Source organism: Aphelocoma coerulescens, chromosome 1, assembly GCF_041296385.1.
Source record: "Aphelocoma coerulescens isolate FSJ_1873_10779 chromosome 1, UR_Acoe_1.0, whole genome shotgun sequence".
Classification (NCBI taxonomy): domain Eukaryota; kingdom Metazoa; phylum Chordata; class Aves; order Passeriformes; family Corvidae; genus Aphelocoma; species Aphelocoma coerulescens.
This window is the reverse complement of record NC_091013.1, coordinates 18,268,167-18,291,769: the sequence shown is the minus strand read 5'-3', so window position 1 is coordinate 18,291,769 and position 23,603 is coordinate 18,268,167. Positions and strand designations below refer to the sequence as shown.

General features: G+C 40.9%; 1 protein-coding gene across 1 annotated transcript in view; it reads right to left on the bottom strand.

Moving 5' to 3' along the window:
- The window catches only part of GEMIN8 (gem nuclear organelle associated protein 8), a 29,229-nt gene extending 6,049 nt beyond the window's left edge, over positions 1-23,180 (bottom strand). Inside the window, exons 1-6 of the mRNA XM_069027462.1 lie at positions 23,030-23,180; positions 22,543-22,762; positions 21,687-21,736; positions 18,137-18,176; positions 15,266-15,306; positions 14,841-15,044 (exon numbers count right to left, since the gene is read on the bottom strand). Of these exons, the coding sequence (XP_068883563.1) occupies positions 14,841-15,044; positions 15,266-15,306; positions 18,137-18,176; positions 21,687-21,736; positions 22,543-22,762; positions 23,030-23,180 (706 nt within the window). The remainder of the gene's footprint in view (positions 1-14,840; positions 15,045-15,265; positions 15,307-18,136; positions 18,177-21,686; positions 21,737-22,542; positions 22,763-23,029) is intronic.
- Positions 23,181-23,603: the final 423 nt, after the last annotated feature.

Below are 23,603 nucleotides of genomic sequence, written 5' to 3'. Positions count from 1 at the left end.
ACGAGGCAGGCAGGTGTTCAGCCATCTCCAGGAGAGCAGAGCCCCATCACACATAACAGTGACTTGGGAAGACAAACTCTATCACTCCAAATGTCCCCTCCTTCCTTCTTCTTCCCCCCACATTATATACTGAGTATGATGTCAGATGGTCTGGAATATCCCTTAGGTCAGTTGGGGTCACCTCTCCTGGCTGTATCTCCCCCCAGTCTCCCATGCCTCCCCAACTTCCTCACCAGCATGGCGGTAGGAAGGGCAGAAAAGGCCTTGGCTCTGTGTAGGCCCTGCTCAGCAATAACAAAAACATTTCTGTATCATCAACCCTGTGTTGAGTGCAGATTTGAAACACTGCCCCATACCAGTCACTGTGAAGGAAATTAACTCTACCCCAGCCAAAACCAGCACATATACCTAACTCATACTGTGTCCTGTGCCATCGTCAGTAATGCTAGGCCTTACGAAAGAAAGTTTTCGATTCCTGTTTCTCCCTTCACCACTTTTCCGACTTTTAATCTGGCGTGTACTAGCTGAAAAGTGAACAAATACAGACAACTACCTCCATCCTCAGGGACTGCCAAAAGCAGGAGAAACAGTAACTAGTGTATTAGCCATTCACTGCATTTCGGCCTTCATAGGCACACAAATGATCTCTTACGTATTTTCAGCAAGACTATGACCTAAGCCCTTCAAGACATAAGCTATTTTCCTCATAGGTCCTTAGAAACTCAGATGCCTTGTTTCTCTTATTTTATAAAAAGGAAAGTGCCACACACTTTTTTTAAGTTTGATGCACTTTACATTTCTTTCTTTCTTTGTGATATCCTTTGAGAAGCTTAAGTAGCATTAAAAAAATAAAATTCCTGTTCGGAATTTATCCGTCTTTTATTAAAAGAAAAACTCGAACAAAACAAAGGAAAAAAAAACAACTTCAAAACCAAAACCCAAAGAAATTCCCTCCATGGAAGTCTCCATGGAGAGAGTTTGCAACATTAAAAGGAGATAGAAGTAGAGAGGGTAATTATCTATGCCAGATTTTTAATGAAAGATTCATACCCAGCATTGTGTGATTTCTTGTACCATTTTTAGCTCTCAGTACTTATACATCCAACCCCCAGCTCACTGGAGCCAGTGATCATATGGCATCTGACAACATTTCTTAGACATTCTTCCCCACAGGTCTGTAGGTGCCCACACTCCGCCGCCCGCCATGTGCTGCCCCACACAATGGTAGGTATGGTAAGAGACCAAGGGCTTGCTCCTCCCAAGCGTTAAATGCCACTACTGACTTTCAGTTGCTTGCTTAGTTAACACACTATTTTTCAAGGAAATACTGCACTTTCTCCAGTCTTGATGTGTTTTTAATTTTCCATGATTTCAGACTGAACTATACCCTGTTCACATATTTGTCTGTTTATTTTAAATGATGAATTATTTTCTGTTACTGCTGTGTGTGCACTTTGCAAGCTTTTTCATCTTAAATGCTACCTGAGCTGATCTTGAGCAACCCACACTAACAGTTAAAACCACTACTCATTTATACTGATTAAAAACTCCTAGTTCTCTTTTTGAATGCCACTTCCCACGAGCCTATCTGCTGTGTTAAGTGTTCTGCCCACACAGGCTCCTCCATGCAAAATGCCAGCTTCTTCATCTTCCTAGAAAAGCCAAATACCTTTATCATAAACCTACATAAGAGGTTTTTTTGAGGTGATAGAATCAGACCATTTTATTGTGCCCATACTTTCATGAAATGGGTATAACATGGGGAAGATCAAGATCTTTGCCTCAAGGAATTCCACCAAAACAGGGATTTAAATCAGGATTTGTAAACAGGATATTCAAGGAGTTTAATTTCTGCAGAGCTCTGCAGAGCTCTGGATTTCCAGAGGGCTGGAATCTCAAGTACTACTCTTTATCAAGTGCAAAGCTTTGCAGAACAAGAGTTTCCATCAGTGGGAGTCTACAAGATACAAACAATTGTGACTTACCCCCACATCTATAAAGATAAAATATTCTTGGTTGCGAAAAACAGAGTGGTCTTGCTTGCTGGAGAGTTCCTATGGAACACTAAGTAACTTACAGAAATTGTGGAAACATGCTGAAAGAGAATAACGATTTTATAGCAGAATGAACAGCCTCGTTCTAGATGTAAGCTGGTTCGGGGAAAATAGACTTCTTTTTAAACTTATTCTTAAATTTAAAACTTTGTGCTTGCAAAAGATGTACAAAAGGATTCCCCATGACACCATGTAACTTTCCCATTTTTAACAGAAGTCTGATCTCCAAAGACAGCTAGGTCTTATCTTACTATGCCAGCAGTCTCATCTATACAGAAAAATCAAATGCTGTAGCTGACTGGAAAACACTAACTTGGAATAAAAATTACTTTCGATGGGAGTAATTGCCTGCCATGTTAAGCTTTCAGTCACCAGTCATGATGACCATAAAGAACTACCAAAAATGCTGAGGATATGAAAGCTCCAAATATACTGACAAAGTTTCCATCTGCTAGTTGAGGAGTGAATGAGTTAAAAGAAATGGACTATTTCACCACATATATCTACAAGCAATGCAATATTCTCAAGAAAAAAAGAAACTTTCTCTTACAGGCTTTGAAGTAAGAGCAGATGTGATTCCTTGGCAAGCTTGTGGCAGTCTGAAACCATGGTTCCATGGACATTTTTCCTTCCTCAGCTACAAAAGCAGCTTATGCAATTTCTGCTCTCCTCCCTTAGCTGCGTGCTCCAGCTCCCAGGCCCCTCACGGATGATGCTACAATTGTCTAAGGGGCAACACAAATAATCCTACAAAAAAACCCCAAAAAACCAGTCCCCCCAAAAAAACAAAACCCCAAAACATGGCATTTAGTTCTAGTACACTTCAGTGCCCTGGAAACACCAGAGCAGGAGTGAATGCATAGGAAGAATTGCCTAGCCTGGCTTTGGCATCAAGACATGTTTACTGAAGCACAGCTCAACTGAAACCTAATGGTAACAGCAGGAAATAATCTCAGGTAAGAGAGTGGACTCCCTCAGACAGACTCAGTTGCAACAGGCTGTCTAAACAGACAGCAAACAGATTGTGCAAATCTGAAGTACTCCAATACCTACTCTTTCACTCTTTCAATTTTTCTACACATTTTGAAGAGGACAGCTCTGTAGAAACAGGGCAAAACGACTTACCAACACAGCAAGTGGAGAAAAACTACCTTTGAAATAAAAATTAATAGAAACCAAGAAAGCAAGATTAGGACGAAGGTGTTCCACTTTCAGGTTTGCTACTTAGTGCTATGAGTCACTTTCAAATTAATTAACCACATGTCTCACTGTAATTAATCTGTAAAATGAATCTAATAATTTAAAGAATTAATTACCTCACATTATTTTGTTATTTGCATTTAAGTAACTGGCAGAAAGTTATACAGCTAACTGGAGAATAAAGAAGCCGATTTGTTTTAGAAATAGGATTAAAACCCAAGAAGGATTGTTGTGTGGTCTCCAAAACAAACTGCCAAGGATCCTACACAGAAATAATATAAGCCTTCATGTCCATATTTACATTAGCACTAGGCTACACTGGTTACTGCCCAGCTAAACATCAAATCACCTTTCTTTTATTTTTCTTCTATTACCTTGCACAGTGAAACCCTTAAAAAGGAGTATTTTTAGCCCAACCAGAAAATGCACTGAAACAATTAAATCCCAAGAACATGAAACAATCAGCTAGTCAGTTGGAACTTCAAATGAAAGCCTGCTCTAGAAATTTGATTGCTCTAAATGTAATTCATAATCAGGGATTTGTTGATGAAGGCTAAAAAACACAGAGGTGAGCCCTGTGCAATCAGGGGTCTGTATCACACCAGAGGCACCAAGGTGTCTGTATGCTGGTGCCATCTGACAGAATTAAACTGATAGGAAGTTGCTGACTGACCACTGCTTAGAAATTAGTACAGGATCAGGCACTGGCAGCTGCCTCTAGTAAGGATCAAGTCTACTTCAATAAGATTAAATACAGACCAGCTGACTCTGCACTCCCATCCCCCAAAACAACTCCAATCTGTTACTGATGGCAACAATGCTGACACCAGACAAAGACAACACCACTAGAGTAAACAGAAGGATTACTTAAATCTATATATAACTATGTCTTCACATACATTTATGGCACAGTCTGAGGAAACTGAACACGGAAATGTTAAAATTTAAAAGTGTTACTTTAAAAGCAAACCAGAACACTGAAGAAACATGAGTCTCACAATAATTTTTTATGTGTACCCTGAATAGAAATTAAACACATGCACTTGGAAGAAAATGCTTCACGATGCACTGAGCCGCTAGACAGCTAAATAATACTGAGTTTGGTGCTTTCAGGAAAAAAAGAAAGAAAGTAGCCTGTGTCAGTCTTCTAGATCAAACTCACAAATTTGAACTTCACACTGAAATTTCTTTCTTGATTCCAGACACACTACAGTGCTGAATTTAAGTTTGGTTTATTGTTTGATATGAGAAAGTTACTTTATCAAAAACACTTGAAAAACATTTTTTTGGAGAGCAACCTGCAGCCATGTTGCTGATTTTCTGGAAGGAAGTATACTTAGGCTCTGAACTGACCTTTCAGTTAACTGGCAGGTCCAAAATTCAGTATTACCACAGACATGCAAAATCAAATAACAAGGTCTAATCCAGAGAAAATTAATTTCAGCAAGTAAATACACTTTTTCTCCATGCTGCTATGTGTGCTGCCTGACCAAGCATTTGGAAAGAGACATCTGGAAAAAGGGTCATACTAAAGGAATCAGTGAAACACATCACAATTTGTGAAAGGAAGGGCTGAGGGGTAGCTTTGGAAACGTAAGTTTACCTATGACCTTCTGAATTTCTCATTGCTCATTTCAGCATTCTAGTAAATTAAATTAAGTATACTTAAACACATAAGGGTAATTGCTAGGCCCAGTATTAAAAACACAACAAAAAACATTGGGGAAATATGCCAGAAGAAACCTGCAGATGCGCATTTATTGTACCTTCCACATAACGGGAATGTTTGACTTCAGAAGTAGTTCCAGGGTATGGTGTTGAAGCATGAGTCTGAGCACTCCCTTTTAAAAGAGACAGCTGGCATCCCACCTGGCAGAAAGTTAAGTTGTACTTCTTAGTACTTGGGAGCTCCCTATCTCCTCTCTGTTACTTCAACAGGATAATTCATACATGAATGAAGTATTTCAGTGACTTTACATGAAGCCCATCTAGTCTGACAGCCTGCTCATGACAGAGCAGGCGTCAGTACCCAACGCCAAGGGAAGGATGCAAAAGCAGGGAATACAAACCCCTACACATCACCAGCATCACCTAGTAGAAATGGAGAGATCAGAAAAATGCAGATGCTTCTTCCTGCACTCTTCCAAAGCCAGCCAGCTGCTCTGCGATCTACCACCTCAACACCTCCTCCATCAGCATGTTGCAGATGATGCAATCTTCACAGTCTGGACTCTTCTACATTTACCAGTGGCCAAAAATCCCAAGGAAATAACAACTGATGCATTTTAAATTGAGTCTTCCAACGCTCACCACAACCACATCAGAAATTGCAGACCTTCAAAAAATCAAGGTATTCTGCAGGACTTGTACAAAGTGAGAACAGCAGCATTGGTTTTAGCATTTGAACAACCACAGAAAAGTTGAGGCCCAGCACGCTCTTTGGAGACCTACATTACTTGGCAAAGTTACTACAATTTCTGTGAATACAGAGCTGACTTTTAGAGCAACAATCACTTCAGCAACTACAAATGAAATTAAACCCAGGAGATTCTTAGCCAGCTAAATTTGAACAATAACACTCAAAGGTGTAATACCCATGTTATTTATTTCAGTAAAAATACCCATTTAAGGTTTAGCCTTCATTTTTTTTTACATTACCTCTATGATTTCAGTGTACCAGAGCAGTGTTCTGACAACTTCAGACACTTGTCCTTGAAAATATCGGGGGAAATTCCGACAGCTACACAAACAGCTTTGGGTACTTTGGAGGCCAGCAAGAATTGTAACAATTGTAACACTGATGAACAGCCGGATTGATCTGTACTGCGTACTTCACAAGTGTTTCTCAGTATGTTGCCACACCAACATTCTCTGTTTTTCTGAGCAACAGGGAAATGCTATCACCCCTGTATTAAAGGTCAAAATAAACAGAAAATGGACACAAATTCCTAGAGCAGGTGTTCTAGATTCCTTGGAGTAAGCTTCACAGCAAATGACATCACAAGGTGGCACAGGTGCTCAACCTAGTCACTGGGAAAGACAAGAGGGACAATGTTCCCCTGTATCCTTAGGGTTTAAGATGTATCATCCTTTGGGTATAAATGACTAGCTTTTTTCTTCCTGAAAGGCATATGTGAAAGACAAAGACTATTACTTGGGATATTTGTTTCTGAATTCCACCTATGCCATAAGCTTTTGTGGATCTAGTCCCAAGTGGCACTCCCAAGGCTGTGACAAAGTCGGTACAGGCCACCCAAGTCTGAGATGGGTGGCCTAACAACCTCTGTCTCTCACTTCATTTTTAGCATCCAAGGAAATGAGTTTTGAAAAGACCGAGGCAGATGGAAGTCTCCGAACTGTCAGTTTCTGCCATGCCAGCACCCACATTTCCCTAATGACAAAGGATGTGAATTCCATCTGGATGCTTCTGATGAAACTGAGGCACAGTGAGAGGTGCTGAAAAGCAAATGGTGCCTCTGAAATCTTGGCATTAATAGCACCCCATTAAAACTCGCAGGGGTAAATTATTTGTCTCCAAGCAAATCTGTCTGTACAGGGGATTTGCTTTATAACAGAGAGACCTAAAATGTGTAACACTCAAGGGATTTTGCTGCCATGCTCTGTTGCAACTTCTGAGCAGATTTTGTAGATCATGACTGTAGAAAGCAGACATCATCATTACATCAATTTTTACCTTGGTCTCTGGCATTTGGTTTTCACTATTACTCCAGTGCTGAATGCCTTGAAATGAAACATTCTTTCTACAACAAAAGCTCCCCCAGTAGATATCAAAATAGGTTGTGTAAGGAAACACTTACGTCACAGCCCACAATGTCACTGTCCACTTACAAGATTGAAAGTACCACACTAAAGGCAGGTGAATTCAGATTTAGCAGCAGAGATCTAAGATACAGCTCTCTCCTAATAAAGATCATTTAGAGATCCAGAAATGGTGCATGTGGCACCCAGATGGAACCAGTAGTTGAGGAATTTTAGGGAAAAGGGAAAAGTGCATAAACTGTGAAGACTGACTGCCCAAGCTGAGTGATTAGCACAGAGATGCTTTTATGCCACTTTTCCCTAGAGCTGTGTCTGTCAGCATGGTCTCACCTGCTCTTTTCCACAGCAGCTGCAGCTGCTTTCACAGGCTTCCCTGCAGGGACAAAGAATGAAAAGGAGACTAGAGGAGCCACTCAGAGCAGCTGTAGATGCTAATGGAATAAGCAAGCAGGCAAACCTGCCTTCAAAAAATTACCAGCACCAGTTCTGAGTGTAAGTAGTGTCTGCATCTTCCCACACCAAACTGTTTCCACATGAAGCAATCTTCCATATCAGCATTCTGAAAGGAATTTTTGCTCTGACAACAAGACTGGGGAAGGATTCCTTGTTCCACATGTGGCCTTAGCCTGGAGCCCACCTGTTGGTTCTTTGCTAAAACTTTGCAGAGCCCAAATATGTCACAGCAATACCTTCAATCCTTGGAAACCTCACGGACACAAAACAAGCACTGACACTCTGTGTGATCTAAAACTGGATTACCACATGTATTTTCTTTGTAAAGAGAAAGTTCCAATGGCTGATCCATCAGAGCAAGCTACTGACCTGTTTCCATGGGATCCTTTTGTAATCAGCAACTACCAAAAAACAGTTATCAAATGCATCTCAGATGGTGAGGAGCAATTACTTGTCTCTCCTGTTTTTATTCCTGTATCCTCATGACAAGTCCAGTCAGAAGGAATTTTACCATAGCACTGATTTACCAGGGCAACAACAATACAAGATTACCAGACTTCTCTTACTGACTCATGAATAACTTAGGGATAATAGCTTTCTGGGAGAAAGATTAGCTCAAATTCTGTATTTGTTCAGCAAAGATGTTGTCAACAAGATGCACTTTGCAACAGGGATGATAACTAAGTTAACTGTTAAGCAAAAGGTCTGTAAAGAACAATTATCTCAGATATATTGTTCATTATTCTACCACTTGAGGCTTTTGCTTACTTCCTGCTGAGGTACTCAAAATCCCTCATAAAGATAAATAAACTGAAACTTTCAACAAGCCCCCTAGTGTATGTACTGTCTCACTACAATTAGAGGAACACATAAGGCAGACAAAGGGTGACAACTTCAAACACAGGTTTCTGAAGTTTAATACATATTTTCATATTAAGACAGCATTCTTCGTTTCCATCAAATGTAAGAGGAAGTAGAGGTGTTCAACATCTTGGCATTCCTCTTAAAGCATCATCTACACTACAGTCACACTGAGTCACATGTGCTTCTTTTCCCACACTCCCAGCTACAAACCTGCTGTAACTCAAATACCAGTACTCCACAGCATGCTTAGAAAGAACTAAGACCAGTACAGCCACTGGCAGATAGGGAACTGGCATTCCAGGTCCCAGCTCCACTCAACTCTCCAGGCTGCATACACGGGAGCCTGATCCACAGAACCCACAGATGCCACCTAGGAGCTGAAATCTGTGGCATCCCTTAGCAGAAAACAAAAAGCCTGGCCTTGTTCTGGTGTACTTTCAGGGGTTGCCAACACTGTCAAACAGGCTCATCCCGAGGCATGTACAAATAAGAAAGACTTTACATATAATTTCCAGATATATGTATTAACTCCCCCCAGCTCTCCAGAACACACAGCAGAGGATATCCATTTCTGACTGCCTCTGGTCCAGCGACACCAAAAGCACAGTTTCCTCAGCAGCACCTCCATCTTTCTAAGGTCTCTCTTTCATTACTTCCTGCAGCAGCAACACATAGGTTCACACAGCAAAGCTACACATTCTCCTAAGCTCGAATTCTGTCTCTAGCGTAGGATCCAAGGACATTTTCTTGACTATGAGATATCTTACATATGGCTGTGTTTCCAAATTCATACACTTTGTATAAAGATAACCTTGTCTGTCATGAAACATGTAAAACTGTGCCCAACTGTTGCTCTCCAGACTCTCTAATTTTGCAAGTAGAGATTAGTTTTCAATATGAAAGCAGTGAAAATTGTGGCACTCTTCCTTGTTTCTCTAGTAAGGACGCATTTTCTCAGTTGTTCCAGTTGCTTCCCATACCAAATAACACTACCTCTATGCTGGACACAGTGTGTGCACTTGAGAAGATTCTGCTGCTATACAACAAAAGGTTCAATCATCAGGATCAGAGATGTGGTACAAAAGGAGTAACTTTCACATTGCTTCTTCAGTTCACAAAAGAACATGTTTCAAAAGCATCTCTCAAGCACCCACACATATTGCAGAGAGTGCTCTTATTTCACAGGCATTTCTCAGAAGCTTCAGCAACTCAGCTTCTGAAGACTGTGGCTAAAGTTCATGCCAAACAAGGCTTTTTGGTTTGTCAAAAAGTTTGTCAACCAAGGCTGTTAAAGCCAGGGAAGTTGAGTAGATATGTAAAAGTTCACCATCCACACTACTTGGACAGTTTAGGGTAGGGAAGAAGAAAGAAAAAGAAATGGTGGGGACCAGGAGTCTTTAGTTCAAGAATTTGAGCTACAGTCTTATGAAGAAAAAGGCAGATTAAAAACAGGAAAAAGCGTTTACCAAAAGCGAAGGAAAGAAGGAAAATATGGTGGCAAAACCCCCAAATCAAAGTCTATTTGCCACGAGGCATGCAGGCTTTAAATAAAACCAAAAGCTTCATGGATCTGGTACGATTCAAACAAGTTACAAAACATGGAAAATTCCATTACTTCCTCTTCACAGAAGAGGCAGAGGCAATTATCATCTTTCAGAAAAAAAAGGAACCTGAGGAAAAAAGCCTACAGACTGCAGTTTTGAAACAATCATCTTCATTCACCATTTCCTTTCATTTCTAAAAAAATATTTTCCATCTAGCATAAAAAAATTTAAGTCAAGACATTATTTTTGGGAAAAGCTGGCGGGTATGCGTGGGCAATACAAACTGAGGCTTTAATGGAAAAAACTAGTCACAGCATTAACAAATGACAGACTATTATCCTTCAGTAATGAACTGACATGATGGTACTTTCCCCTTGCTTTTCTCGGTTTTTAAAGAAAGGATTCTGTCTGTGTCCTGTTAACTACTACAGAATGGTTCTCAATGTACTTGCAATGCTGTATTCACGCAATTATAGTAATGACTTTCTCTTATATGCAAAAGGAAACAATGAAAAACTATATAAGGACAAACTACATGTTTCAAAGGCTAAATTTAAAAGTGTAATAAATATGTGCAATTAGACAATTTACAGAACTGTTGGGTTTGTGAATCTTCCTTTCTTGGCTTTTTGCCCTTTTAATTCTTGCAAATGTAAAAAAAGAAACTTACTGCATTCTGTCCTTTACATCTAGGATGCCTGGAGAATCTGCTCCCATACCTAGGTCTGACTGGTATGATAACTCAGGAAAACAACTTCATGCTTTTCAACCACCAGAGGGAAAACTTAAATGCAACCATAAACATTCCCAAGATGCAGAGTGTATTTGGATCACCAGCTACATGAAGAACCAGAACAACAGACCAGCCTGACAAGAAAACCGTCCGAAAAATAGAATCACTATATAATTATGATTGTATATGAAGAAACAAATGAAGAGGAATTAAAACTGTCTGTAAGGCATTTTAACCAAATGCACCATCTATCTAAAATATGAGATAAGTTTGTAGTGCATTAGTATGTCTGAGTTCATAAAGCCTCAGCAAAACTTTGGTCATAATTACTTCTGGGCATTCCAGGAACACGTAATTGACTACAACACGATACAATATAAAAACTAGTAAGAAATTGATGTGACTTCAGAGACAAAAAAAAGATTTTTTTAGAAGAGGTTGGTTGTGAACTATATCACTGCAGAAGTGTTAAATCATGCAGCAAGCTTGCCAGTTTCAAAGCCCTTACTTTGCAAGTCAGCCAATCACTGCAAATGCCCACCGTGAAAACAAAACAAAAAATCCTACAGAAGTTAGGAATCTGCTTCTTCTTCAAGTTGGTGGCAGCTACCAATAAATGAAATAAATCTTAAGTTTTCTTCTTTGGCTAGTCTGACACAACTCGTTCTCACCTTTGAAGCTTTTCTCTTTGCAATTAGCATTAAGGCTTGTATGTCACTACCTAGGCTCAAATGCCTTTCACAGAACCACGGAATCCCAGAATCATTAAGGTTGGAAAAGACCTCCAAGATTGAGTCCATCTCATTCCCACCTACATCTCAAGCCTATTTAAGTCTTTCACAGTTAAAGGTTGCAAGATCTTATCCCCTGATGTCTGTGATCATTTACCTCCAGCAAGCTGTAGCTTAGCCATTATAAATGAAGAGTCTGACATCAACTAGGATTCCTTTTAATGCATTTGATTATCCTTCTACATGCTGATGAGACATCTGTGGGTGAGGAGTGAAACCAGCTATATCTCATTTGAAAAATCAAGACTCACTACACATGTCCAAAATAGCTGCATTAATGTTGCATAGTATGTCCTAACTTTGGACGGCTAGAAAAACACCAAACTAATGGAGGTCATACTTCACAAAGATCAGTATCCCCTTCCTTATGTGTCAAATTCCCCTTCCTATTTGCCCCATTGCTGTTCTGTTCCCTTGTGACTCACACTTCATTAAGCTGCCCATAAATGTGAATCAAACTCTTGCAAACTCTGCTTTCAAAAGAAGAGCAAGCTATGTGTCTTCTCCCAAGTGAGTATCAGGGTGCAGGGGTCAGAGGATGTGAATTCCACCTGGAGCCCCTTACTGATGCGAGGAAGAAAACATGAGACACAATCTTCCCCTTAATGTTCCCTTATGACTGGCTTTTGCTTTAACTGATCATCAAGGTCTCTATTGGTATTCCACTGTGGCACACCCAGTCTCATTTTTTTTAAAGGCTATGTAAAACTCTTGCCTCACCCTTACAAATGTCTCTTTCATACATGGAGGAATAAATTGCAGGAATTGCTGAGGTTTATGCTACCCAAGTTTCTCTATAAATCTGCTCCTAAGGTAGGCATGCTCAGGATATGCAGTTTGGGATTAAAAGGAAAGGGCAGTAAAGAGAAAAGACTCAAGTAACTGTGGGTTTCTTCTGCGGATGCATTATCTCAATCTTCTCAAGCATCCATACAGAATGACAACTGTTCTTAAACACAGTATGAAAGATATAATGTGATATAGCATCATAATGGATTGCTTAATGAACCTCTAAATTTAATTTTGTTCATAAACAGCAATCAGGGAAATTAATAAAACTACCTCTTAAAGTAGAGTAGTAGTGCCTTCAACACGGTCTCCATACCAGCTCGTTTCCACACCATCAGGGAAATAATGATTTTCCCCTCCTCCTTTCTTGTTTTGAGAAACTTCAACAGCATAAAAGAATTATTCTATTCTCCTTTTCCCTCACCATGCAAGAAAAAATTATTGCCGAAAAAGATCATACTGTATTTTTAATTACTCACAAAATTAGCATTTAGAAAGCACCATTCACCCTAGATTTTTATGTCACTTTTACATTTCATTTAACTCAAGTACTTGTTGACCTTTCATGCTTTGAGGAATTATAGATGCTTACTTAGTAATATCCTCACTTTATCAAGGAAGCTGCTAAAAAAAACTGAGGCATGCAGTAGTGAAAGACCAGAGCCTGCTTGAATTTGCATGAAGATCTGCAATAGTGCCACTGAAGTGCATGGAGTTACACTCATCCAGAACTAGGTTACTACACAGCACACAGCAGAGACCAAATCATTCCAAAAGGCTCCAAGCACCACTGTGATGGAAGGAACAAAAGTAAAATCTGTATTCTGAGTCACAAACGTCTTCCCAATTCACCTGCTCATCATAAAGAATCAAATCATATTTTTAGAAAGAGCAGCCAGTGAGGGGTCAGGAAGAGACTAAATAACTTTACCAAGGTCATACAGGATATTTGCAACAGAGAACATCTCTAAGCCCTGATTTCCCAATTTCCAGGATACCACCTTATATCAGTCACAAACCTTTAAACAGCACTAATCATAATAGTTAAAATAAAAAAAAAAAAATGTTCTGCATTCCCAGAAGTAGCCCAGTGTCTTAAAGCATCATGTACCTCATCAAAGAACATTTCAAGAGAGAACACCAAGCTGATTCTGCAAATGAATGACGAGAAAAAGATTTGTGTCAGGCATGAGAGGAAATATGTGTGCTAATGTCTTCACAAACAATCTGATGGGTGTCAACGTTTTTGATATGGGTCTTAATGCCTCCACTGACTTTGGGCAGCAGGTCCATTACCGGGACCAGACAGCTTGGCTCCTGAAGTAGACAAGGCTCCCCACAAGCCTCAACTTCTGACCTTTGGGGTAAACCAGTAGGTTCAACAGGGGGATATGGGGTAGCCAGTTCGGGAAGGCTGCACCTTCCTAGTACCACAGCCAATGGGGAAAGGAAGAGGACAACATGCAGCCAGGAGTTAGGGTAAAAGGGAGGCTGTGCCCTCCGAAACCTCAAGAGGGAAAACCCACAGGCGTGTGCTCTGGTGGACTCTCTTCCTTTATTCCAATAAAGTTGAAGGACTCCTCCGTCTCCTTTTCGGACATAAACCTCTGGCATTGGTGGATTTTCCTGACAGGCACTACCACAGAGCTCCTTAACTCACTTCCCTCTGCTAACTACATCAACTGTGCATCACACTGATGAGAAGTGTGAAGCTGTGTTGTTACAGCTCACCCTCTGATACCTGCTGATCAAAGAACTTAAACCACATTTTCTTTCCCTTCCAATCATTGCCTTTATTACACATTTTTAGAACATTTTCTCTTTCAGAGAAGCAGAGAAAGCTCTATTAAACATTCATTCTGGGTATTTCCTACTGGAGTCATGCAAGCAAAGTTCTTTTTATCATGCTGCTTTCAAATTTATCTGCAACATCAGTATAAGTAAAGTGTCAATAAAGTACAGAATAATCCTGTACTTCTTATATGAATTTCACAGAAACAAATATCACTAATAATTCAGAGGATCAAGATCTGAGAAAAATCTTAAGGCTTTGGCTTGCATTCCCTACCAAAGGACCTGGGTCCAGATCAAGATGCAAAACAAAGAGAAACTTATGGTATAGTACAGAATGAAGAGGATGCAGGGGAGAAGAAAAGGGTAATGAAACTTTACTGTCCGGTTAGCCAAAGAATAACAAACAAAATGGCTGCTCCATGCTATAAAACACATTGAGGCTTACTCTAGGGTTCAGGGATGTAGTGAAGCATTTCCTGTGGGTTCCCCCCTCAGACATACAGCACATTAACTAGATTTAACTGTAACAATTCTGGAGCTTTTGTCTTCAGCACTGAAGATTAATATTGTCTTCTGGACAGAAGTGTTATTCTCTTTGCAGTCATAATTTTCTCTCTCTCTCTCTCACTGAAAACGTTCAAAACATTTTCTGAAACTTACTTCTGATGAGTGATACTTAAGTGCACCCATCAGCTCCGCCTATTTCATTCTGGTTGGCTGGCTCACTTGCAGGGCCTGTTTCTGTGAATTCTTACAAAACCTGTAAATGCTGAAGCCATCCAGCACTCAATGTTATGGCCACCGAACACCACAAAACACAGAACAAGCTTAGACTTACGCAGCTCTTCTCGGTGCCTCTCTGTCTCTGCAAAGAACTGGCGGAGCTCCTCTGTGATCTCCATATTGCTCAAGTCATATTCTATCTCCCCTTCAGACTCAGAGTCTTCCTCCATTTCAGAGTCCCTTTCAGCATCCTCTTCCATTTCAGAGTCCTTGTCAGCATCCTCCCTCTCCTGGTAGGCACTTGTGTACTGCTGAGCTCCTGCATAATATGGAGCTCTGACATGTGGTCTACAGCTGGAAGAGTAGTTTTGGGTATATGGGAGATCATTCCCACCCCAATCTGAGTAGTGGCTGCTTGAAGAGGCTGCAGCAGGATGCCACGGATGCCACGGCAGGTGATAAAAGGACTCCATGGCTTTCCTGTAGGCTTTCTGGTGCCTACGCATCCAGCGCATGGCTAAGTCATAGTGTCTCCAGTACCTCGAGTACACTTTCTGAGCGTACCATGGCTCGGTGTCTTCCTGTGGCCAAAACACATGGGGAGGGGGAAAGAACACAAAAAAATCAACCACACACCACAGCACCAATGCTCCCCCCCAAAAAAAGGAGGTACAAAGAGAGAGAGAAACAAAGAATAATTGAGGGGAGCAACTAAATGCAAGCACAATGCTGCCTTTTAATCCTTAGTCATCCTTTACGTATGACAGAACATGGAGATTTGAAAAACAACATGTGTGAGCACTATGCATGTGTGCCACACCTCATTACTCCTACAAGAGACTGTTTTCGCATCAACACAACTACCAGCGAAGAACTAGAAATAGAGAAGTTGTAGAGTCCAGAAGGTATTTTCCAAGTGTTCATGCTACTACAGGGGGAATCAGTTCTTTTTAGGAAATACGCTGTGTGGATATATTCCACAATTCCTTAGACACTCACATGAGTTGTGAGAACTGAATCACTCCAAGGTGTAGCTATTGCAAGCTATACCTGATTTCCAAATGCACAGACAGAAAACACCAGAGATTAAAATTCCTCTCTATTAAACAAATGCATTCATTTTTATCCAGTAACATATTTCCTCCAGTAACGTATTTCCTCCATCTGCCTGCCAAAATTTCTCAGGAAAGGTCAAACAGCAATTCAGACAAGTTCATATATCCACCGCGGCCTCAATCAAAACCAAGACTGTATTTAGCCAAATGCAAGCTGCCAGTAAATCTCCCTTTTGTCTCCATCACCAACCAGAACATGAAAAGAGGCAATAAAGTGCCACTGATAAAGTACAGAGGAAAATAGTTCTATAGAAGGAAACATACTGTAACACACCTTCTCCTGTCTTCCAGCTAATCTTAGTTTTCCTTAAAAAAGTTTCATGCTGTTTGGATTTCACCAGGAATTACAAAGCCCAACAGTCCCTCTAGCCTTAAGCTCCCTTCATAGAAGCCATTTCATCTCCCCCCTCATCCTACTCTCAAAAAGCAGGGTAATAGAGGATCTTAAAAAAAAGCCATAAAGTAGACTAGAACCTAGAACAAGTAAACTGAATAGCAAATATTTTCTTGCTTTCCCTCATGTCTTAATTTCCATAGAAAATCTTTTATCTGGACTACAACAGAATGCCTCTACTTTAAATTGGAAAATTTTAATTAAGCCATTTTTTGGCAAACACTCAAAACTATGGCAAAACTAGCTGAGGTTTTCAGACATGAATGTAACATTTACAGTCCTTTATTAAGGTTGAGTTTTTTTGTTTGTTTGTAGTTTTTTTGTTTTCATGGTTTTTTTAAGGGCACACAGGACAAAAATCCTTAAGTCTGTTTTCTTGATCTGCACTGGCACCATTTGGTACCCTTAAAAGACTGATTCTCTGGGGAAAAGAAATCCCAAGGCAAAACAGAAAACTCAAACCTAAAAAATACTTTCCATTTAACACTATCCAGAGAGGCTAATTTATTTTACTTATATTTGTTTCCACTTTCTGGTTCTCAGACAATAATGCAAATGCTAGTGAGTTTAGATTAATAATTGCAACTCTCATGCTACACTTCCTTCTGGAAAATGGAGCCCATCATTGCATAAGAGATCAATGCTGTATCTTTTTAAGGTCATTGCTAAGTGCTCTCAGAATCAAAATACCTTCAGCTAACAGAGTACATAAAGAAAACCCTCCAAAACAAACTTGCATTCCTTAAGGTATTTCTGGATCAAAACCTGCAACCTATTTGTGAAGGGCTGTGTAGCTCAGTTATTGTGATTTAAAAGTGCAGACAACTCATCCTTCCTGAAAAGAAAGAATTCATGGAGACGAAACTTCACTGATATTCTCTTCTTGGTCTGACACTGCAATGCTACACCATCATGCATTTTGGAGCATTTATTTCCAAGATGAGTGGGTAGAGGAAAGCATCTGCCTTCCATATGGAATATCTTCATCCTTAATCATTCAACTACCTAACAGCCAGGATGAACAATGTTTTATTTACTGCTTCCCTTTGCTTAAGAATGTCACACTGACTCCCCATCCTTCAGAAGACAGATGAGAATGTCCTGTTATCAAATCTGATACATTAACAGGGTACTTTTAAAACATTTTGCCTATTTTCTTCCTTAAATATTAAAATACTTTAAAATCGAGTTTTGAAAGACCATGAAGCTTGACACAGCAGGTATCTCCTACATTCTATATATCTGCAAAGAAGACAATATATTCTTTTAAAGCTCAAAAATTATCTCCGGTTCTTCTAAAATGTTTCTAAAAAGGAACTTGATGACATTACTGAAAGCTCTGGAATCGAGCTGGTTGATTTGTCTCGCTGACTAGCTCCAGTTGTTAATTTAGGGGAAAGGAAGACAAAAAGCCAGTTCATGCAGACAGAACTATGATGCTGGTGCTTGTCCAACTACTTTTTGTGAGGTTTCTTATGTTGAAAGCGACCCTTGAAAACCACTCTTACATTTGAATTTTAAAAATACATCTGTTAAAAAAGAAATTACAGAAACATTTTACATTGGGGTGGAAAAGGGAAAGGAACACTTTTAAGTCTCAATTCTGTGTCTGTGCTTTTTCAGCTGTGGAATAAATGGAAATAAGAGATTTCCTCAAGGAAACAAAAGCTATAAATCCACGGCAAATAATCAGAGTCCTCTGTTATTCTCCTGTTATTTCTCTGGAGTCTTCCCAGGAGTAGACAAATCACTCATTGTTGTAATCTGAATTCTATTTTCAAAGCAATTTAGGTACTTCTAATTTTTTACATGTCTGCACTCAGTTCAATAAAAGTGTTTATATGCATTTTATATATAAAATATGACTAAGTTATCACACAGAAGCCTGTAAAGATCTCTTACCATCTCTTGTGGAGTTTTTTCTGGTGATGATCAAGGTGAACTAGAAAAGAAAAGAGTAGCTTTTTAATTCATAAAAATACACATATTAAGGTGGTCACAGGCACTGAATGTATTTTTTGTTATATTTGAGCACTATGACTACAGCTGTTAAATATCCCTTCTCTGTTGTGGTGAGTTGAAGTCTCTTATTTATAGATTTTGATTGGCAGCAGTAAAAATCCAATTCTTTAGAATTCCCTGCTACAGGAAGAAAGCTAAAAGGGAGCCTTCTACAAAATGCAGTCTAAAATGCTGGAACTGAACACTCCTCCCATTGCTCTTCTCCTTCTTTATGCTCCCACAACCTCTATTTTCCAAGTTAATGCCAAACAAAAATCATAAACTTAAAGGAAACATTGTTCTTACTTTTTAGCTGTGTCTGCAGAGGGACTTGTATAAAAAAAGCAAATTATTAAACCCATCCCGATTCCACTCATGCAGTAAGGTTTCTGTTTAACCTGTGGTTTTGACCACATACAGCCCCTTCTTTCTCTTTTTTTTTTTTCCCCCTCCAGCATCTGTTCCTGCCTCCCATGAAGAAAACACAGGTCAGTTCAAGATGCAACCAGATTTTTTAAATGTGAGGAACAGGTTTAAGGAAGAGGGACAGCTGGACAGGAAAAAAATAAAAAAAGGAAAAATAGTTGTGGGGGTAGAAAGGGAGAACAAGAGCTCTACAGCTACCACGCAGGATTTATAATCACCAACATTTTAGTGTGGTTTACCAGTATGTATCACTGAGAATAATCTTAATCTCCTCTTATCTGACAATTATTTTATTACACTAATAGGTTAGCTGCTTCATTCACGTATTTCTCCTGACATTCTCACCCTCAACTTGAACTTTATTTTAGGTGAGTGCCAGTGAAAGGTAACAGAAATGGAGTGCACTAAAATACCTATTGCTACTCTTAAGATATGGTCAAATACTATTCCCAGAAACACTGGAATATAGCCAAGACAGCACTTAAAACTGTTGTAGATTTATACCATGATAAACCCAGGGTTTTTCAAAATGCCTATGAATACAGTACATACACTGGTTGTGTATGTACCTCACATTTAACAATACTGATTAAAGACAACTTTCTGTCTCTTAAGATAAGCCACACGGCATGAAAGCAGAATGGAATGGTCAGAGAAAATGCAAATCATGCAGCAAACACAAAAGCAAATGACTGTTCTTTCCAAACCCCAGAAGCTCAAACCCTTGGTAACACCAATCTGTCTGCAAGAAGCCCTGCATACAGGAGCAGTCCCACTCCAGTTGATGGGACAATTCATGTCAGCGAAGGCTGCAGATTCAGGCAGTAGGCAACCAAAGCATGTGAGTCACTGGATTCTCTCCTGCCTGCTCGGAGGAAGAAGGAAACCCAGCACTGAGATCACTGCAAAACACTGCAGTGACTTTTAACACTCAACCCCCCCCCCCACATAAAGATTGCTGTCCCATCCCTCTTTTTGTGCATTTCAAACATCTCATTTCCAACCATAGCCTCCTTCAAAACTTTTATCTCCTCTCTCATGATGTACACATGTACTTTTTGTCTCTTTCCCATATACATCTAAATACTGTCAAGGTTGCCATAATGTTATTTTCTCACACTTAAAAACCTAAGCCCATGGTAGCCGATTCATTCATTTTCCACTTCAGAAAAGTAGGTGTGTTTAATATTCATGTTCACTCTAATTCCTACACAGCAAAAAATTCATTGAAAGAGCTTCAGAATAAACGGAAATCAGGACTGAGCTTGATGTAAATAATTTTTTAAAGCAGTAATTGCTAAAGTCTGATATTTTATTATTAACACACAACATGTACATATGCTTTCTGAAAGGGAAGGAGTGGAAGATCCCAGGCAAAACCATCCAACTATATTAGTTTACCAAATAGGAAAAACCTGCTTTGCCAAACACAGAAACTTTAATTATTTTTATAAATTATTTATGAAACATTATACTACAAATATAAAGCAGAGCATAAAAATGCTGCAAGAGAGGACACTAAATTAAAAAATGAGTTTGTTTTATTTTCAGTTGAATTACTCTTCCAAAACAAACTACATAAAATATGAAACATGACAAGCAGCAGGAAATAAATGTAATCATTCTACTTCTACAATTTATACTTAAAATAATAAAATATGGAACCAACTGAACATATGAAACTCACCAGCAGATGTACAATTTAAAATGGGAAAGAGATTTGTTAGCTTATACTGATCATTGATGATGGAAATATTTTTCTACTTCCTTTTCCCAGTTTTAAAATATTTCTCCACTGAAAAGGAACCAGGGATGTACTCCCTTTCATCAAAACATGTCTGTCCCCTTACCCCTTGAGGCAAGTGAGCATTAGTGAAAATAAATAAATCTGATCACAGTGTTTAATTCCCTGGAGTCAACAGAAATTGAGACAGTGTCTGTCATACAGCAAGACACACCTCAACACACTGGGGTTTTTAACTTGGTAAGTCCCACTCCGGGACGGACTAGTGGTGTGTTGGATACAGCGTGGCCACATGGAGGTAACAGGGACAGCCCCAAGCCCAGTGCAGGATCAGTGAGGGTTCCACTCTTTACAACATCCATCGACACAAAATTAACTAACCTGTTGCACGACATTATGGTAAAAAACATCGTATGTTATTAAAGGAAGGTGGAATTTCAATAAATTCAGCAGGTTTCAACAAAATACATGAAAACAAAGCTTTCATAAAAAAGCCAACTTTTGAAGTGTCCCTAACAACAGACAGCTGACCAGCCTCTCTGCCCACTGCTGCTTTTGTCCCTGAAGTGAGAAGTGTCTGCAGTCAGGCCAGAGCTGCCCTAACTCAGTATCCAGTTTCTGGCAATGGCTATTAAGAGATACTCAATAAAATGTGACACTAACATATTTATACAGGAATTACTTTTCCAGGTACATTTGTCCTGATTTCAGCAAGTGGTAGTTCAGACACTTTTTTTTTTCATCTCCGAACTGGTTTTGGCATTTAAAGCCAAAACCCCCATGAGTAATAGGTGTTTCCAATAAATCCCCTGGCAGTAAATTTCACAGTTTAGGGATTAAACATAATTTTCTGCTGTCTATTTTGAACTCACTCTAGTACATACTAGCTAAAAAAATGTGAACATAACATCAATAGTGTGCATTCTCCCATAAACACAGGTTCGTTTTATACTTTGGATGCTTACTCTTGGTGCAGAATTATCACCAGAAGAGGGAAATGTCTGAAAAGTGGCCTGACATTCTGTGCTTCAGATTAACACTGTGCATTGCTATGACGTTAACTTTAATACCGAAGTGCCCTAGTTATAGTCACGCAGAAACACAAGCCTGTGATTGCTGGGACAGTTGGCAGCAAAAGTTACTTCTCTTCAAAAGAAGGGGTAAAAATTCCCATCACTATACACTGCATTCTGGTTTGTGAATGGCTGTAAATACTTGTCCAGCACTTAGGATACAGTTACAGCTGCTTCTCATCCCAACAGGAGTGCTATGAAGACCCACCTATCACGCTGATGTCCACATCAGTGTCCTTAAAACAACAGTAGCAACTCCTGCGAATGGAAGGGAAATAAATTAACATCATGCAAAATAATGTTCTCAAACTTTAACATATGTACTACAGCTCTTTTGGCCTGAGCAGAAACCGAGGCAGTATAATCCATTGGGCCTCCCCAAAACAGGTTTGTTTGGTTTTTTTTTTTTTTTTTCTCCCTGAGCTCCAGGCCATAGACCCAAAAGCTATTTCGGCCAAAAATGAGAGGGAAAAAATGAAGTGCTAAAAGCTGTAAAATTATCAGTAGCCCAGTTAGCTTATATCTCATATATAGCTAGTCAGTTTAGTCATAAACAAGGAAGAGGATAAAATTTCTCCTGTACAGCTTTTGAAGGCATAAGTAATTTCCTGGTCGCACAGATGTCGTGTCTAGACCCCGGCAAGTGACTTAAAGGGCTCGCAGAAGCGATGAGCAGCTCTCGCCTCTGCAAACAGGGCACACAATTACATCCAAAGGCTGGCAGGAGCACAGGCCTTGTGCCCCAGGCTGCCCCCGGCCGCAGCGCACAGAGAGCCGCTCTCGCCCGAGCTCCCTCAGCGCCGCCTCAGGCCCGGGGCCGATAAACTGCAGAGAAACGGCAAAACCCCGCGCCCGTACCGGTGCCACCACCACCGCCCGGCGCCACAACCACCGCCCTCGGCCCCGCCAGGCGCCCGGGCTCCCACATCTCCCATCCGAGCCCTTGGCTTTCCCGCTCCCGCCGCCGTTTCGCCCCGGCTGCCACCGCCCTCAGCCCGGCCCCCTCCCCGGGCGGGAGACCCGGGCCGCAGCCTGCGCGGGGGCACCGCCGTCCCCCCACCCACCCGGGCAGCACGGGGCTCCGGCGGGCCAGGGCAGCCGCGCACAGCCGCCTCCTGCGCTCCCTCGCTCCCTTCCGGCAGGGCCGGCGCGGCCTCCCGCGGCGCCGCTTCCCTCGGCGCTTCCGCCCTGCGCTCCCCGGGCCCGCGGCGCCATCGCGTGGTGTTGTGGGGAGGCGCCGCCGGGGCCCCGCTCCCCGCAGCCGCCCCGTGGAGCCGCAGGCCCCTCACGGAGCCGCCCCTAAGAGCTCGCAGAATCACAGGATCAATTAGGTTGGGAAAGACCTGCGAGATCATCGAGTCTAAGCTGCGACCGAACATCACCTTGTCAACTAAATCGTGGCACTGAGTGCCGCGTCCAGTCTTTTCTTAACCACCTCCCTAGGCAGTCTATTCCAATGTCTAATCACCCTTTCTGTGAAAAACTTCTTCCTGATGTCCAACCTAAATCTCCCCTGGGACAGCTTAACATTATCTCTTCTCGTCTTGTCACTTGTTACCCGGGAAAAGAGACAGCCTCCTTTCAGGGATTTGCAGAGAGCAGTAAGGTCTCCACTGAGCCTCCTTTTCTCCAGGCTGAGCATCCCCAGCTCCCTCAGTGACTGCTCACAGGACTTGTGCTCCAGACCCTTCACGAGCTTCATTTCCCTACTCCGGGAAGTTCTGAGTTCCTGCTGTCCCACCTGACCCCCAGGTGCCATCTCCAGTCCCAGAGCACACACAGTGCTCACCAAGCTGAAGTGCTACTCAGAACACACATGCGCTGCAGTGGTGGTGTGGCACTGCCATACTTTACCCTCTGGTTATTATTTTTTCCATAATTAAATTCTTAACTTTCTGTTCAGGTTCTGTACTGAGCTAGTATTTTCACGGGACTGTGTGTGAGCAGTCCCTTGGGGACCTGTCACAGCTGGCAGAGCAGGAATTGCTTTTTCCCCTGTGTAGCATTTTACACTCTCTATATTGAATTTGCCAGCTATTACCTGGTGCCATAATGTTGTTGTGTGTTTCTTCATGGTCAATAAACCCCTCAGCTGTACCATACTGAATAGCCCAGTATCCTCAAC